Source organism: Elephas maximus, chromosome 24 (genome assembly GCF_024166365.1).
Source record: "Elephas maximus indicus isolate mEleMax1 chromosome 24, mEleMax1 primary haplotype, whole genome shotgun sequence".
NCBI lineage: Eukaryota > Metazoa > Chordata > Mammalia > Proboscidea > Elephantidae > Elephas > Elephas maximus.
The window spans coordinates 12,182,707-12,198,640 of NC_064842.1; the positions used below are offsets into that span (position 1 = coordinate 12,182,707).

Below are 15,934 nucleotides of genomic sequence, written 5' to 3' on the forward strand. Positions count from 1 at the left end.
ATTGGGAGTGGTAGAAAACCCAAATGGGTTACTGTCGAGTCAATTCCGACTCATAACAACCCTATAGGACAGAGTAGAGCTGCCCAATAGGGTTTCCAAGGAGTGGCTGGTGGATTCAAGTGCCGACCTTCTGGTTAGCAGCCGAGATCTTAACCACTAGGGGGCCCCTGTGTAGGAGAGCAAATTCCCTGAATCTTGCCTCCACAGCCAGAAGCAAGAAGAGAGGAGGCAGTAAGGAAAAGCGGAGAGTGCCCAGTGAAAGCAAGAAGTCGCCAAGAAGTCTTTGGGACAGTATGACCAGGAAGCACAGGACGCCTGGGTTCTCTGTATTTTTTGCCAAATGCATACCTTCTCAGGGGCTCTCTTCCTTACCTACATGTCCCAACGTTAGCATTTAAGCATGTGTTTTGCGTTCTACGTATCCCTTGCTCATAGCAGGCCTTTGATACATATTTGAGTAAGCAGATGAAGAACATGGAATCCCAAACTCACACAGCCCCATACCCAAACAGGGGCATCAACAGGGGCACCTGGGGACTCGGGATGTTTGGTACCTGAACTCACTTTGAGTTATTCACGGTTCCACTTCACCGTGACATGCCTTTACCGGCAAAAGCTGCCCTTTAAGATGCAGATGAAATCAAAGCTGCTTCTTCACGCAAAGGTGTCCCTAGGGAGGGCTCCACCACTCACCACGGGGAACAGCCTCTGCCTGTATGTCATTAGGAGGGGGCACAGCGTCACAACCCAGCCACGTCTGCACACAGAGGGCTCTGGATTCTGAAAGGGGAATAACTATAACGAAGGGGAAAGTAGGGGAGGGAGAAGTCAGAGTGATTGTCGACGAAGCCGTCTTCCTGTTTGCACTGTTCAATATCATACCGAGTTGAATATTGCTTTCTAAAACAGAATATGGCATCCACGACTCAGTGGTGACTGTGCTACTCCCATGGGGCTGTTGGCTCAAAGGTCAGATAACATCATTGCTCTGGAAGCCTTGGGTGGGAGGAATAACACTTGGAATAATGTCAACCATGAGTTCATAGCTGTCACTGCTGCCTTCCCTAGAGGACACCATGCTTGGTAAAGTAGAGGGTCATCAGAAATGAGGGAGACCCTCCATGAGACGGATTGACACAGTGGCTGCAACAACGGGCCTCAGACACAGCAGACTGTGAAGATGGCGCAGGACTGGGCAACGCTTCGTTCTTTTATTCATAGGGTTGCTATGAGTCGGAACCAACTCAGTGGCACCTAACGACACTGCCTTCTCAGAAATGGGAGGTAGCCATCTGACCTGTGATGTGTGAGAATGAATACTTCCCCGTTCCACATACGCCCTGTGGATATTGTCTCTTTGTTATAATGACATTTATGTCTCAGTTTTCCTTTTACCACAAAAAAACTGAGTCCAAGAAAAATGCCTCCTTATTTGGGCAATAATTCTAAATGACTCAGTTTAAAGAATCAGAGCAGAGCTTTAAAAAAAAAAAACAAAAACTGGACAGAATAAAACACAAACCTTCCTATCTACCCAGGACATGACAGTGGTAGGAGGAGTTTCAATCAGGCCTTATTTTTTTAAGGACAAGAGTTAATTGAAAAATTAGCTAATGGGATCTTTTCAGACAGTGCCATTGTGAGTTTAAAATTATTAAAATGTGTAACATGTCTGATGGGACTATGTAACATTTCAGGTATATAATAGATGCAATTATATAATAATTTCACAATAGATGTTTCAGTGTCAATCCAGTAAATACGTATTATTACGTGTAAAGTATTATGCCGGAAGTGCAATGTTTAACAAAAAAACTGGTATGTAAACTTTCAGGGAGTTTATGTTCTGAGAAGAAAGGATAAAATAAGTGCCCAAATAATACAAAACAAAAAAAACCAAACCTGTTGCCATAAAGTCGATTCCAACTCATAGCAACCCGATAGGACGGAGCAGAACTGCCCCATAGCATTTCCAAGGCTGTAATCTCTATGGAAGCAGATTGCCACCTCTTTCTCCCGTGGAGTGGCTGGTGGGCTTGAACTGCAGACTTTTCAGTTAGCAGCCAAGCACCTAACCACTGCACCACCAGGGCTCCTCCCAAATAATACCAGGCAGATTATATTAAGATAGTAATAAAGGAAGGACAAACTGTCATTAGGGATTCCAAGGAGGGCCAGATGACATCAGGATGGAGGGGACAAAGGAAAGCTTAATGAAAACTGAACAGAGTTTTTAGATAAGATACAGGTGGGAAAGAACAGAAAACAAGTTTCAACTATTAGGTAAGCTTAGGAGCCATAAACTGGGACCAGACTATCTGAAATTGTCAGCTCCCATTTTTTGAAGCAAACGTGCTATTTGCACATGCAAGTCCATATGGCAAGTGCCTTTTTAAAAGTAATGCTAAGAAGCTTGTGTTGGTCCTACCATCAGCACAGGAAACAGAACAGAAAATACAAAAAGAAATGTTCTAGCTTGTTAGCTTCTCATATAGTTCAATTTCCCTCACAGGCTGTCTGCCTTCACAGACCTTCGTCTCTCACAGTCTGAAAATGAGCATACGTGTCTGAGACTGAGAAAGTAATAATTTCTCTCAATTTTACTATGCATTACAACTTACCAAGTATTTCTTCACACTTCATCTCACTGATCTTCACAAAATTATTAGGTAAGCAGGGTAGACATCATCATGACCAATTACAGGCAAGGTAATTAAGTCTCAGACAGGTTTAAAATACTTAGGGTCACACTTTTAGTGAATGGAAAAGGCAGCAATAAAGTCCAGGTGTTTTAAATTACAGCCCAGGTTCCTTTTCATTCCATCACAATGTATCTGAAAAGAATGACCACATAGGATGTATAGCAATCACTTTTAATTGTCCTTCTTCATCTTGAAGAAAAAAAAAAAAGAAGAGTCCTACTTATTTTCTTTTGAAAATATTTAAAATGTTGTTAGGTATCATCCAGTCAGTTTCGACTCATAGCAACCCTACGTACAACAGTATGAAACACTGCCCAGTCGTGTATCATCCTCACAATCATTGTTATGCTTGAGCCCACTGTTGCAGCCACTGTGTCAATCCATCTCATTGAGGGTCTTCCTCCTTTTCACCGATCCTCTGCTTTACCAAGCGTGATGCCCTCATCCAGGGACTAGTCCCTCCTGACATGTCCAAAGTATGTGAGATGAAGTCTCGCCATCCTTGCTTCTAAGGAACATTCTGGCTGTACTTCTTCCAAGACAGAATTTGTTCTTTCTTCTGGGAGTCCACGGTATGTATATTCAATATTCTTTGCCAACGCCTTGATTCAAAGGCATCAGTTCTTCTTCGGTCTTTCTTAATCATTGTCCATCTTTCACATGCCTACGACGCAATTGAAAACACCATGGCTTAGGCCAGGCGCACCTATTTAATCAACCCAGCAGAAAAAGCACTTGTGCTATAAACGTGGATGAATAACTGGGTCCAGACACACTTCCCTCTTCATTGAAGAAAAATTTGTTGCCATCAAGTCAATTTTGACCCTGTAGGACAGAGAACTGCCCCAGAGGGTTTCTAAAGCTATGATCTTTACAGAAGCAGCCAGCCACGTATGTCTTGTGTGGAGCTGCTGGTAGGTTCAAACAGCCGATCTTTTGGTCAGCAGCCAAGCGCTTTAACCACTGCACCAGCAGGGATCCTTTTTTATTAAAGAAACCACTCCCTCGCCCCTGCCAAAAAAAACCCCAAAGTCATTGCGTTGAGTTGATTCCGATTCTGACTCAAACTGAGCCTATAGGACCGAGTCGAAATGGCCCAGTTTCCAAGGCTGTAAATCTTTACGGAAGCAGACTGCCACATCTTTCTCCTTTATTAAAGAAAGCTCTGTTCTTACAGTTTCTTATAGCTTTTTTTTTCTTTGTCCTTTCATATTGATTTGAATGTCTTTATAGACTTTTTGTCAGTTTGTAGATATTGCAAATACTTCTGCCTGTTAGCAGACTGTATTTAATTTTCTCTAAGGTGTCATTTGATCAACAAAAGGTCTTAATACACTTGACCATGCATCTCTCTCAATCTAGACAAAATACATGAGGCAACTTTTTTTAAGCAGTGGACAACAGGCAACACCTGGCTGGGATCACTGAGGAAGAGAAGGGTGAATGAAGTAAGTCCCCCAAGTGTCTAGCTTCTGCACCTGAGGACAGTTTCCCCAGAGCAGTGCATGGGAGTCCAAGCAAGGTAGCCCCACTGAGCTGAGGCAGCAGAAGTGAAAGTGTGAGCCAGCTGAAGCAGCCAGTCACCCAGGAGGGAACTCTGCAGAGCACCCTGGAGTCTGTGTGCCTAAGGGTTGCCTTTAAGTCCATGGTCAATGGTTGCACCATACATAAGCTGAGAGGGAGTTATATTCTGCAGTGAGAGGCAGTAGCTCATTTATTATACAATTTTGCTATTTCAGAGGTGTTTAGGAAAAAACAAGTTGACTTTAAATTCTCTTTATTTAGTTCCTGTTATTTGAAGCATCTAATGTAGTTATCTACCACTGTCTTAGCTATCTAATGCTGCTATAACAGAAATAAGCACAAGCAGATGGCTTTAATAAACAGAAACTTACCCTCTCACAGTCTAGGAAGCTTCAAGTCCAAATTCAGGGTGCCAGCTCCCGGGGAAGGCTTTCTCTCTCTGTAGATTCCGGGGGAAGGTCCTTGTTGTCAATCTTCCCCTCTGGTCTAGGAGACAGGTCCAAAGGACACGCTCTGCTCCTGGCGCTTCTTTCTCAGTGTATGAGGTCCCTCTCCTCTCTGCTCTCTTTTATTACCGCAAAAGAGATCGACTCAAGATACAACCTAATCCTGTAGATTGTGTCCTGCCTTATTAACATAACTGACTCTAATCCTGCCTTGTCAGCAACATAGAGGTTAGGATTTACAACACATAGGATGATCACATCAGATCACAAAATAGTGACAACCACACAGCACCGGGAATCGTGGCCTAGCCAAGGTGACACACATTTTGGGGGGACACAATTCAATCCATAAAAACCACCCATCTGTCAGTTTGTTGTACTGTGTTGGCCTGTTTGTGTGTTGTGTGTTACTGTGATGCCAGAAGCTATGCCACTAGTATTTCAAATTCTAGGAGGGTCACCCATGGTGGACAGGTTTCAGCAGAGCCTCCAGACTAAGACAGACTAGGAAGAAAGGCCTTGGTGATCTGCTTCTGAAAATTAACCAACGAAAACCTTACAGGTCACAAGAGAACACTGTCCAACTTGCTTGTTTTGGACACGTCATCTGCAGGGGTCAATTGCTAGAGGAGGACATCCTGTTCAGTGACATAGAGGGCCAACGAAAGCAAGGGAGGCCCTCAGTGGGACGGGCTGGCCCTCAGTGGGACGGGCTGGCCCTCAGGAGGTGCTGGCAACGATGAGGACGACGCAGGACCGGCACCATTTCGTCCTGTTGTCCGTACAGTGGCCAGGAGTCAGCGCTGACCCGAGAGCAGCTAACAACAGTGTTATCCCGGCGGACGGCTCAGTGGTGACCACCCGCAGCTGAGTCGGTTCCGACTCACAGACAGCTACCCCACGCGCTTCAGAGCGGGACTGTGCTCCACAGGGTTTTCAAGGGCTGTTTACTGAAAGCATCTGGAACTAGACTGCCAGGGCTTTCTTCCAAGGGTTATTCGGTAGTTAACATTTATTAAGCATTAATTATTATCTAGGCATGAATTACATTTCTTTTATTTTTCTTAGCAATCCAATGAGATAAATCCTATTGTCTCCATCCTACAGATGAAGAAATTGAGATTAAAAGAGCCTAGTGTCTTGTCCGAGAAGTCAGAGAACTACCAAAAGAAAGACCAGGATTCAAACCCAAAGAGTTTCCCAGAGAAAAAGGAGAGGGAACACACGAGCTCTAAAGCATGTCTTGTCCGTGTCTTGGGTTGCTGTGCCAGGCAACCAAGAATCTCAAGCCTTTTGTCAAGTTAGGGCAACGCCCACTGAAAGCTGCCTGCCCCCCTGCCCCAAATTAGTTCTCTAAAATCAGAGGTGTCTCTTGAGAAGATCAGTTGACCCCAAGCTGCCACATCTTTATATTAAAAAGAAAAAGAGATCTTTTCTAAATCCTTCTCTTTCCAAAATTCCTCAACAGAACTCATCACCCAATGCCTTTCTTCATGCAGGAAACCTAACATTGATCAATCAGAAATTAAAAGAACAAATTTATTTCATAGCACAAGTTATAGTTAGAACACAAAAGGGCCAGAAGCAAATTATGTGCGAAGTAGCAATAACTGCTGTGGAGCTGTATTCTCTGATTAACCAAAAAATTTTTTTATTTGAAGAAATATTCTTTAATAAATAAGCCACATTTAACAGTACAAAAAGAAAAATACAAAGCAAAGGCAGTGAGGCTCGTTCTCTAACTATAACTGAGAGTAAAAGGAATGTAAAAAAATACAAAAATAACTTTTTAAGAGCCGTATAAACTCCCTTCTTAAAATGCCAAACAAACACATTCAGTAGCTATCTACAGAGCTGCTGCTCTGCTCAAGGCTCTATAAATAAAAGTTAAAATCAATGTCAGAGTCCTGGATCTACAATACTGTAGCTTTTCACTGCTCTGTTCATCCGCTTCATTTTCTTCTTTAAGCCTTGATGACCTTGTTTTGATACATACCGAAAATATCTACAACCTAAAAAACAAAATAAAGACTTTTAATACTTATCATCAAATTCTTCAAGTATTTCCACATTTTGCTTCAACTCTGGCATACTAGTGATTATGAAAACAGGCTGACTTGTATTATCTATACCAATATATCCTAAGAATACCCCAACAGCTGTCACCAATGAAATGTATTGCTTCCTACATTCACAGATGTTTTTGATTCCTCAAAATTAAAACACATACTTCAGCTTGTTTTCTATCCTGCTCCCAAAACCTCAAAATTGTTTTCTCCAAGAGCAAATGACTATAGCTTCCCTCTCCAAGTTAGCTTAAAAATCAGCTAAAAAGGCATCTATAAAAACATTAAAGTTCTCTGTAGAAATTCTAGTTGAAAGGTTAGAATAAATGAATCATAGGTTGGAAAAAATCAAATATTACCTATTCATTCCAGTCATCTAGCAAGCAACTAGAAGGTGATTATGTAGCTCTGAAAAGTATGCCTAATGCTTGCTCATTTAAGTTCTACCTGCTCTTCAAAGTCGTACAATGCTAAAAGAATCATTTATCAAATATTTCAGAGAAACAAATCAAATTTCAATAAGAAAAACGTAAAGTGGATATTATAAGTAATAGGATTTTCTATGTTCAATAACTGAATAATGAGACCATAAATCACACACAAAAACATTAACTACGTTACAATCTCAGCGTGTATATATCCATTTTCTCTGGGAAGTTGGCCGGATATATATGTACCTGGTGTTGTTGTCAGATGCCATCGAGTCCGTTCTGACTCATAGTGGCCCTATGTACAACAGAATGGAACACTGGCTGGTCCTGTGCCATCCTTACAATTGTTGTCATGCTTGAGCTCATTGTTGCAGCCACTGTGTCAATCCGCCTCGTTGAGGGTCTTCCTCTTTTCCGCTGACCCTGTACTTTGCCAAGCATGATGTCCTTCTCCAAGGACTGATCCCTCCTGATAACATGTCCAAAGTATATAAGATACAGTCTTGCCATCCTTGCTTCTAAGGAGCATGCTGGTTTGTACTGCTTCTCAGACAGATTTGTTCTTTCTTTTGGCAGTCCATAGTATATTCAATATTCTTTGCCAACACCGCAATTCAAAAGCGTCAATTCTCCTTTGGTCTTATTCATTGATTTCACACACATATGATGTGACTGAAAATACCATGGCTTGGGTCAGGTGTACCTTAGTCTTCAAGGTGACATTTTTGCTCTTCAACGCTTTAAAGAGGTCCTTTGCAGCAGATTTACCCAATGCAATGTGTCTCCTGATTTCCTGACTGCTGCTTCCACGGCTGTTGATTGTGGATCCAAGTAAAATGAAACCCTTGACAACTTCAATCGTTTCTCCGTTTATCATGATGTTGCTCGCCGGTCCAGTTACAAGGATTTTTAAGTTGAGGTGCAATCCGTACTGAAGGCTGTGGTCTTTGATCTTCATTAGTAAGTGCTTCAAGTCCTCTTCACTTTCAGCAAGCAAAGTTGTGTCATCTGCATAATGCAGGTTGTTAATGAGTCTTCCTCCAATCCTGATGCCCCCTTCTTCTTCATATAGTCCGGCTTCTCGGATTATTTGCTCAGCATACAGATTGAATAGGTATGGTGAAAGAATACAACCCTGACGTACACCTTTCCTGACTTTAAACCAATCAGTATCCCCTTGTTCTGTCCGAACAACTGTCTCTTGATCTATGTAAAGGTTCCTCATGAGCACAATTAAGTGTTCTGGAATTCCCATTCTTCACAATGTTATCCATAATTTGTTATGATCCACACAGTCGAATGCCTTTGCATAGTCAATAAAACACAGGTAAACATCCTTCTGGTATTCTCTGCTTTCAGCCAGGATCCATCTGACATCAGCAATGATATCCCTGGTTCCACGTCCTCTTCTGAAACCAGCCTGAATTTCTGGCAGTTCCCTATCGATATACTGCTGCAGCTGTTTTTGAATGGTCTTCAGCAGAATTTTGCTTGCGTATGATATTAATGATATTGTTCTATAATTTCCACATTCGGCTGGATCACCTTTCTTGGGAATAGGCATAAATATGTATCTCTTCCAATCAGTTGGCCAGGAAGCTGTCTTCCATATTTCTTGGCAGAGACTAGTGAGCACCTCCAGCGTTGCATCTGTTTCTTGAAACATCTCAATTGATATTCCATCAATTCCTGGAGCCTTGTTTTTCGCCAATGCCTTCAGAGCAGCTTGGACTTATTCCTTCAGTTCCTGATCATATGCCACCTCTTGAAATGGTCGAACATCGACTAATTCTTTTTGGTATAATGACTCTGTGTATTCCTTCCATCTTCTTTTGATGCTTCCTGCGTCGTTTAATATTTTCACCATGGAATCCTTCACTATTGCAACTCGAGGCTTGAATTTTTTCTTCAGCTCTTTCAGCTTGAGAAACACCGAGCGTGTTCTTCCCTTTTGGTTTTCCATCTCCAGCTCTTTGCACATGTCAAAATACTTTACTTTGTCTTCTCGAGAGGCCCTTTCAAATCTTCTGTTCAGTTCTTTTACTTCATCAATTCTTCCTTTTGCTTTAGATGCTCGATGCTCAAGAGCAAGTTTCAGAGTCTCCTCTGACATCCATCTTGGTCTTTTCTTTCTTTCCTGTCTTTTCAGTGACCTCTTGCTTTCTTCATGGATGATGTCCTTGATGTCATTCCACAACTCGTCTGGTCTTCGGTCACTAGTGTTCAATGTGTCAAATCTATTCTTCAGGTGGTCTCTAAATTCAGGTGGGATATACTCAAGGCCATATTTTGGCTCTCGTGGACTTGCTCTGATTTTCTTCATTTTCAGCTTGAACTTGCATATGAGCAATTGATGGTCTGTTCCACAGTCGGTCCCTGGCCTTGTTCTGACTGATGATATTGAGCTTTTCCATCGTCTTTTTTCACAGATGTAGTCAGTTTGATTTCTGTGTGTTCCATCTGGTGAGGTCCATACATGTGTATGGTCACCATTTATGTAGGTGAAAGAAAGTATTTGCAATGAAGAAGTCGTTGGTCTCGCAAAACTCTATCATTCGATCTCCGGCATTGTTTCTACCACCAAGGCCATATTTTCCAACTACTGATCCTTCTTCTTTGTTTCCAACTTTCGCATTCCAATCACAGTAATTATCCATGCATCTTGATTGCACGTTCGATCAATTTCACACTGCAGCAGCTGATAAAAATCTTTTATTTCTTCATCTTTGACCTTAGTGGTTGGTGCGTAAATTTGAATAACAGTCGTATTAACTGGTATTCCTTGTAAGCATATGGATATTATCCTCTCATTGACAGCGTTGTACTTCAGGATAGATCCTGCAATTTTCTTTTTGACTATGAATGCAACACCATTCCTCTTCAAGTTGTCATTCCCAGCATGGTAGACTATATGATTGTCCAATTCAAAATGGCCAATACCAGTCCATTTCAGCTCACTAATGCCTAGGATATCAATGCTTATGCATTCCATTTCATTTCTGACAATATCCAATTTTCCTAGATTCATACTTTGTACATTCCAGGTTCCATTTATTAATTATTATATATGTACCTGTAGTAACCCTTGTATTATCCCTGAAAATAGTACACAAGAATTACCTCATTTTATTAGCTAAGAAGAGCTAGTTTCCATGATGGCACTTAAATATTTTGTGTTTGTAAACTCATCATCCACTTCAGCAAAAAAGCCTTGTATAGAGATTTCTGCTGCCTCCTAAGATATAGAAAGAACTTCGCTTCCATACTAACAACAAGAAAAGGCCAAGTACAAAATCCTAAATCTTCTTGAGCCCACTGGAGAGCTAATGTCACAGGGCAACCAATCAGCCTGAATTCCAAGGATGAAAGGCTCTTCCAAGGAGAAATGGGATGCACGGACTGGCTCACTTGCTACAGAGTATGGGAAGAAGAGGCAGCTACCACACAAGCGGCCCATGCTCTAAGCATGAAGCAACAGCTGCCCACAATTAGAAGAACCTGAATCCTATGATATAGCAGTGGCAACCAGAGTGAGAACAAACTCAGCTCAGTGAACCCCTGAAGAGACTGACCCAACCCCCACACAACCACCAGGCAGTAGAAGGGACAGCCATTTTCAAGCACAACCATGTTTGACATTCCTATAATCCTTTAGAACTTAAAAAGCATTTTGACTTAGTGTTTAATATGCAAACCCTGGTGGCATAGTGGTTAAGTGCTACAGTTGCTAACCAAAAGGTCAGCAGTTTGAATCCATCAGGTGCTCCTTGGAAACTCCATAGGGCAGTTCTACTCTGACCTATAGGGTCACTATGAGTCGGAATCAACTCGATGGCCATGGGTTTCGTTTGGTTTTTTGGTGTATGCAAACCAGGACTGGTGATACAATGCCCATTTCAGAGACGGCTCACAAAGGCTACATGGCAAGTAAGTGACAGCATGGGAGAATGAACCCAGAGCTCCTAACTCTGCTCAAACACACTGTCTGAGATACCTCGGCATTCGTAAAGTAGTAGAAAATCACAGTCCAAATCACACTGTGTCCCTTTTCATTAGTGTATTAGTGAGAAAATTTCAAGTTATTTTATTAATTCCTTTCCTCTCACGAAACCAACATTTTATACATCTTAGTAACCATCTCAAACACTCGCTGATTCCAAATAACACGAATTCCAAATAACACAAACTAAATCCGTATCTAAAACGGGACTAAAGAACAGATGGCTTACTAGCAGTCATTGCAAGGTTTATTTCCTTCACTTCTGGACGTTATTTTGTAGCAGTTTCATTTCAGTATTTCCTACCTGTTCAGATTTCAGTGGTACATAGCGGTAAGAGTTTTACTGGCCAAAACATTCTACAAAGAAAAGATCCATTCCTCTGTTCTTTTAGGAGGATTTTTGTTAAGTTAATGGGAAATATTCCTTTTCTTAATGGGAGTGGAATTCTTTTCTTTCAGAAACAAGATAAGTGAACATAGAGCTAGTGTAGAGCAATGAGGTCAATAAAGAATATTTTTCTTTTTCTTATAGACAGTCTTAGTCAACTCTCTATACGGCAAGGCCAAATGGTCATTTGTTGTGGGATCAAACTGCATGCTACACCCTAATGCCAAAGACACTCATGTTAGAACACACGGAGACCATCACAATCAACATGCAATCACCAAATCTATCTGTCGGTACACCTTCCAGGCACATCACACCTTGTTCCAACTCAGGATTCGGCCTTCCATCCAAGTTATTTCTTGAGCACCTAATATCCCTGGGAATTGTGCTGGGTACACTCTAATGTGAACAAATGGCCATACTTTCTCATTTCAAAATTGTCCAAAATCTGTGTCTACATAAAAAACAAAAAACACCTTTTCCTAACAGTATTCCAGCTACCAAAGCTTTCTCACAAGCCAAGGCCTTATCTTCTGTCCAGTCGTTTTTCGCCCAGAAGTAGCTGAAATGAAAGCTTGGCCACCAGTTTTTCCTAGAGCGCCACTCATCTTGAACCCACGCTAGATGATTTCTGGAAAAGAAAAATGTCACAAGGGAAGGTCACTGGGGGGGACAGATCTGAACTGTCAGAATCTGAACTTAAGCACACTCTACGGGAAGATGACAAGGAAGATGTTTCCAAACCAAATACGGAGCATGGCCAGGCCATAGCACATGACTGGCAACAGTATGAAAACACAGCTTTTTTGTACTCTTTTATTTCTACATCCCGTTTTCCATTCAACTAATAGCCAATTCAGTACAGCGCAGTGAGTAAGAGCATAGACTCTGAAGCCAGAATCCTATATTCAAATTTCAGTTCTTCTATTTACTATCTATGTGACCTTGGCCAAGCTGCTTAATCTCTTGAGCCTTAGTTTCCTTGAGAATATTAATGATACATATTCCAGAGCACTGTTACTAGAATTAAACCGTTCCAGTAATACAATAGGTCTCATACGAAGTTCTTCAGGTACTCTCTGGTACGCAGTAAACGTTCAATAAATATTAGCTATCATTATTACTTAAAAGTTACTTTAAAATTATATGCTACGAGGAATTATTATCCAAATCAAGTTGCCATTATTATACAAATACACCACGGATCTGACAGCTGAGCCCAAGAATGCTAAGTGCTCTTCAGTAACTGAATTTAGCAAACGCATATTTAGCACCTATGTGCTCCCTGCGGTAGAATTTCTAGAGGTTCAAAAATGAACAGCGCACTTCTCTGATTTCCAGAACTTTATTCCCCAGCATACGTTTATGTACCGCTTTAGACTTAAAAAGTGGTTTACAGTGAGTGCGCCAACATACCACACTAAACATTTTCAGCACTGTTTTAGCTCCAGGGTCAAGTCAGATTTGAAGTCTGAACAAGTTCCCGCTGACACTGAATTTTCTAACCAACCAAAATGGATATAATAAATAAAAGAAACTTAACTTTATGGTATCTCTGTCATTCCTTTTCTTATTCAAAATGTGGCACTAACCATACTAGGAGCAGAGGTATTTTCTGGATACCCAGCTCACAGTAGACTTGATAAATACTTGTTGAATGAATAACCAATGATTCTCTTGTGAGGCTCTAAAAATCACACTGAGAATGGCTGAAAATTGCCTCCGAGGTGATCTTAGAAGCTGACAACACACAGAAGAAATCGACTCTTCACGAAAAGCTTTACCAAGGGTCTTTAGCAAAGAGTGAGGGTGACCCCTCTCCATTCTTATTTCCAGTATGAAAACACATACTAGCAGTGCAGTGCTAAGTACCATACTTACCCAATAGCACAAACAAATCTTGAGAGAATTTTTATAACTGATGCTCATGACTTTGTACTTTCTTGCTCTGATATACTCATAAAGACAGCTGAAGACACAGTTCAAGAAACCCAAAAACATAAGCAAAGAACTTTATATAAATAGTCATGGATATTAGCTAAAATACTGGGAAATATTACTTATGCTAGTCCAATAACACTGTTTGTGTTTCTTACTTACCCCATTAAGGTCTGTTTCAGATATTTTGCCAAATATTTCCATGCAGTTATATTCTTAGTGCAGCCAGCAAAATCTAAGATTGCAAATAATACCTCCAGCCCCAGTTTATGGTGTTCTTCTTTATCTGCAATAATCAAACCAGTCCAAGTTTACGTACTTTGTGAAATACACAAAGCGAAAAAATATATATACAGCTGATTAAAACATTACTGAGTCATATGCCCTCTGGTTTGGGTTAATAGTTTAAAACACCTCACTATGCTGACACTCTACTGTAATGAATTTGAGCATTTCAATAATTTAGTCCATGCTAACGAGGTCAGCGTGGGAGTCTGATCCCTACATGGGTTATAGGCCTCAATTTATATGCCACTGAGAATGTTATTTAAAGCAGTTGCACTATTTGGCCATGTTATGTATGTTCTCTTCTATTAGGAGAGGGAGGCAGCCATTCCAATACCAACTGAGCTTACTGAGATGATTTTCTTCAACAAAGGAATATATTCTTTTCTAAGCTGACCTGAAGCCTAGTAGGGATTAAAACGAGGTGAATTATATAAATTGAAGCCTTTTCTCTTTTGCTGACCACTGCCTATGTTCTACAGCAGGGATGAGCAAACTTTTTCTGTAAAGGGTCAGAGAGTAAATATTTTAGACTTTGTGGTCCACACAGTCAGTCACAAGTTCTCAGCTCTGCCACTGTAGTGAGAATGCAGCCACGGACCGTACGTCACGAGTGAGCATGGCTGTGTTCCAGCAGATCCTTATTTGGGGGTGGACGTGACCCACTGGTTATAGTCTGCCTGCCCCGCTTGTCTGAATAAAGAGATATAAAACAAAAATTATTTACCTGAATTTCTAAGTATTCTATGGAATTCTAACATCAGTTTATGAGATGGTACAATCTGGTACAAAATCTGGAAGATAGAATAATTTTGCCATTTTTACACACTCAGGGCATTTCCAAATTCCAGCGTGCTTTCAAAGGAAGCTCTTGTCTAATGTGCTTTCAGTAAATAAACCAGGGATTTAGAAGATAATCTGCTCCTGTCCACCTTCAGTTAGGGTACAGAAAGCAGTTCCTATAAAGCTTAAAACAAAAAAAAAAGATCATCAGTAGAACTGGGGAAATAGATGGGGACCTCATACACTTCTGGAGTCCTGGTGGCACAGTGGCTGAAGTGCTCAGCTGCTAATCGAAAGGTCGGAGGTTCAAACCCATCGGCCACTCTGAGACAGAAAGATGTGGCAGTCTGCTTCCATGAAGACTTCCAGGCTTGGAAACCCTTTAGGGCAGTTCTACCCTGTCCTGCAGGGTCGCTAAGAGTTGGAACCTGTTCAACAGCACTTTCCATTCCACCAGGAGTGTATGAAGAAAACAGAACCAAATCCACTGCCGTCGAGTCAACTCCAACTCATGGCAACCCCGTGTGTTACAGAGCAGAGCTGAGCCACAGGGTTTTATCGACTGCAATCTTTACGGAACCAGACTGCCAGCACTTTCTTCCACGGCACTGCTTGGTGGGTTCAAACACCCAATCTATAAGTTAGTAATTGAAGCAAAGAGTTTGTGCCACCTAGGAGTAATGTGAGTTCTAATTTCTCCACATCCTTGCCAACACTTATTACTGTCTGTCTTTTTGAGTCTAGCCATCCTAGAGGGTGTAAAGTGGTATCTCATTGTGGTTTGATTTGCACTTCAAGTATCTTTTAATGTGCATACTGCCAATCTGCATACCTTTCTTAGAAAAACATCTATTCAGGCCTTTTGCCATTTTTTAAACTTATCTTTTTGTTATTGAGTTGTAAGAGTCGTGTATATATTCTAGATATAAGTCCCTTATCAAACATGTGATTTGCAAATATTTTCTCCCATTTTGTGGGATGCCTTTTCACTTTCCATAATGGCTTCATTTGAAACACAAAAGTTTTTAGTTTTGATGAAGTCCAGTTGTGTGGGACAAAGAACTCAATTTGGCCTTTTGTCTCTGGTTCCCGAAAATAACCTTTGGAATCTGCCAGAAATCAAGGTGCCTTTGTTTTCTAAAATAGCCAGGCAATACTTCAACAGGTATAAATGTAACAGGAACCCCAAAGACCAAACCTGGGAAATAACTTCAGGAAAGGAGGTGGGGGCATGATGCAACAAATCAAGCATATTCATTTATTTGATCAATCACGCAATGAGGCCCCAGTGACTATTATTAAGGACTATGGACCTTGGAGCTTCCTTTGAGCTTCCGGATTGATGATGAATGTGGGAAGACCTGCACGCTT

The 15,934-nt window shown here is 41.2% G+C and overlaps 1 protein-coding gene across 3 annotated transcripts in view; it reads right to left on the minus strand.

Annotated features, from left to right (window-relative positions):
* Positions 1–6,202: 6,202 nt before the first annotated feature.
* TAF1A (TATA-box binding protein associated factor, RNA polymerase I subunit A) overlaps positions 6,203–15,934 on the minus strand; it is a 38,740-nt gene continuing 29,008 nt past the window's right edge. The window contains exons 6-9 of one of the 3 annotated variants that reach the window (XM_049868034.1): positions 14,508–14,574; positions 13,658–13,781; positions 12,034–12,188; positions 6,203–6,684 (exon numbers count right to left, since the gene is read on the minus strand). In XM_049868034.1, the coding sequence (XP_049723991.1) occupies positions 6,572–6,684; positions 12,034–12,188; positions 13,658–13,781; positions 14,508–14,574 (459 nt within the window). In that variant the 3' untranslated portion in view covers positions 6,203–6,571. The remainder of the gene's footprint in view (positions 6,685–12,033; positions 12,189–13,657; positions 13,782–14,507; positions 14,575–15,934) is intronic. The other 2 variants (XM_049868033.1, XM_049868032.1) reach the window with 2 other exon arrangements.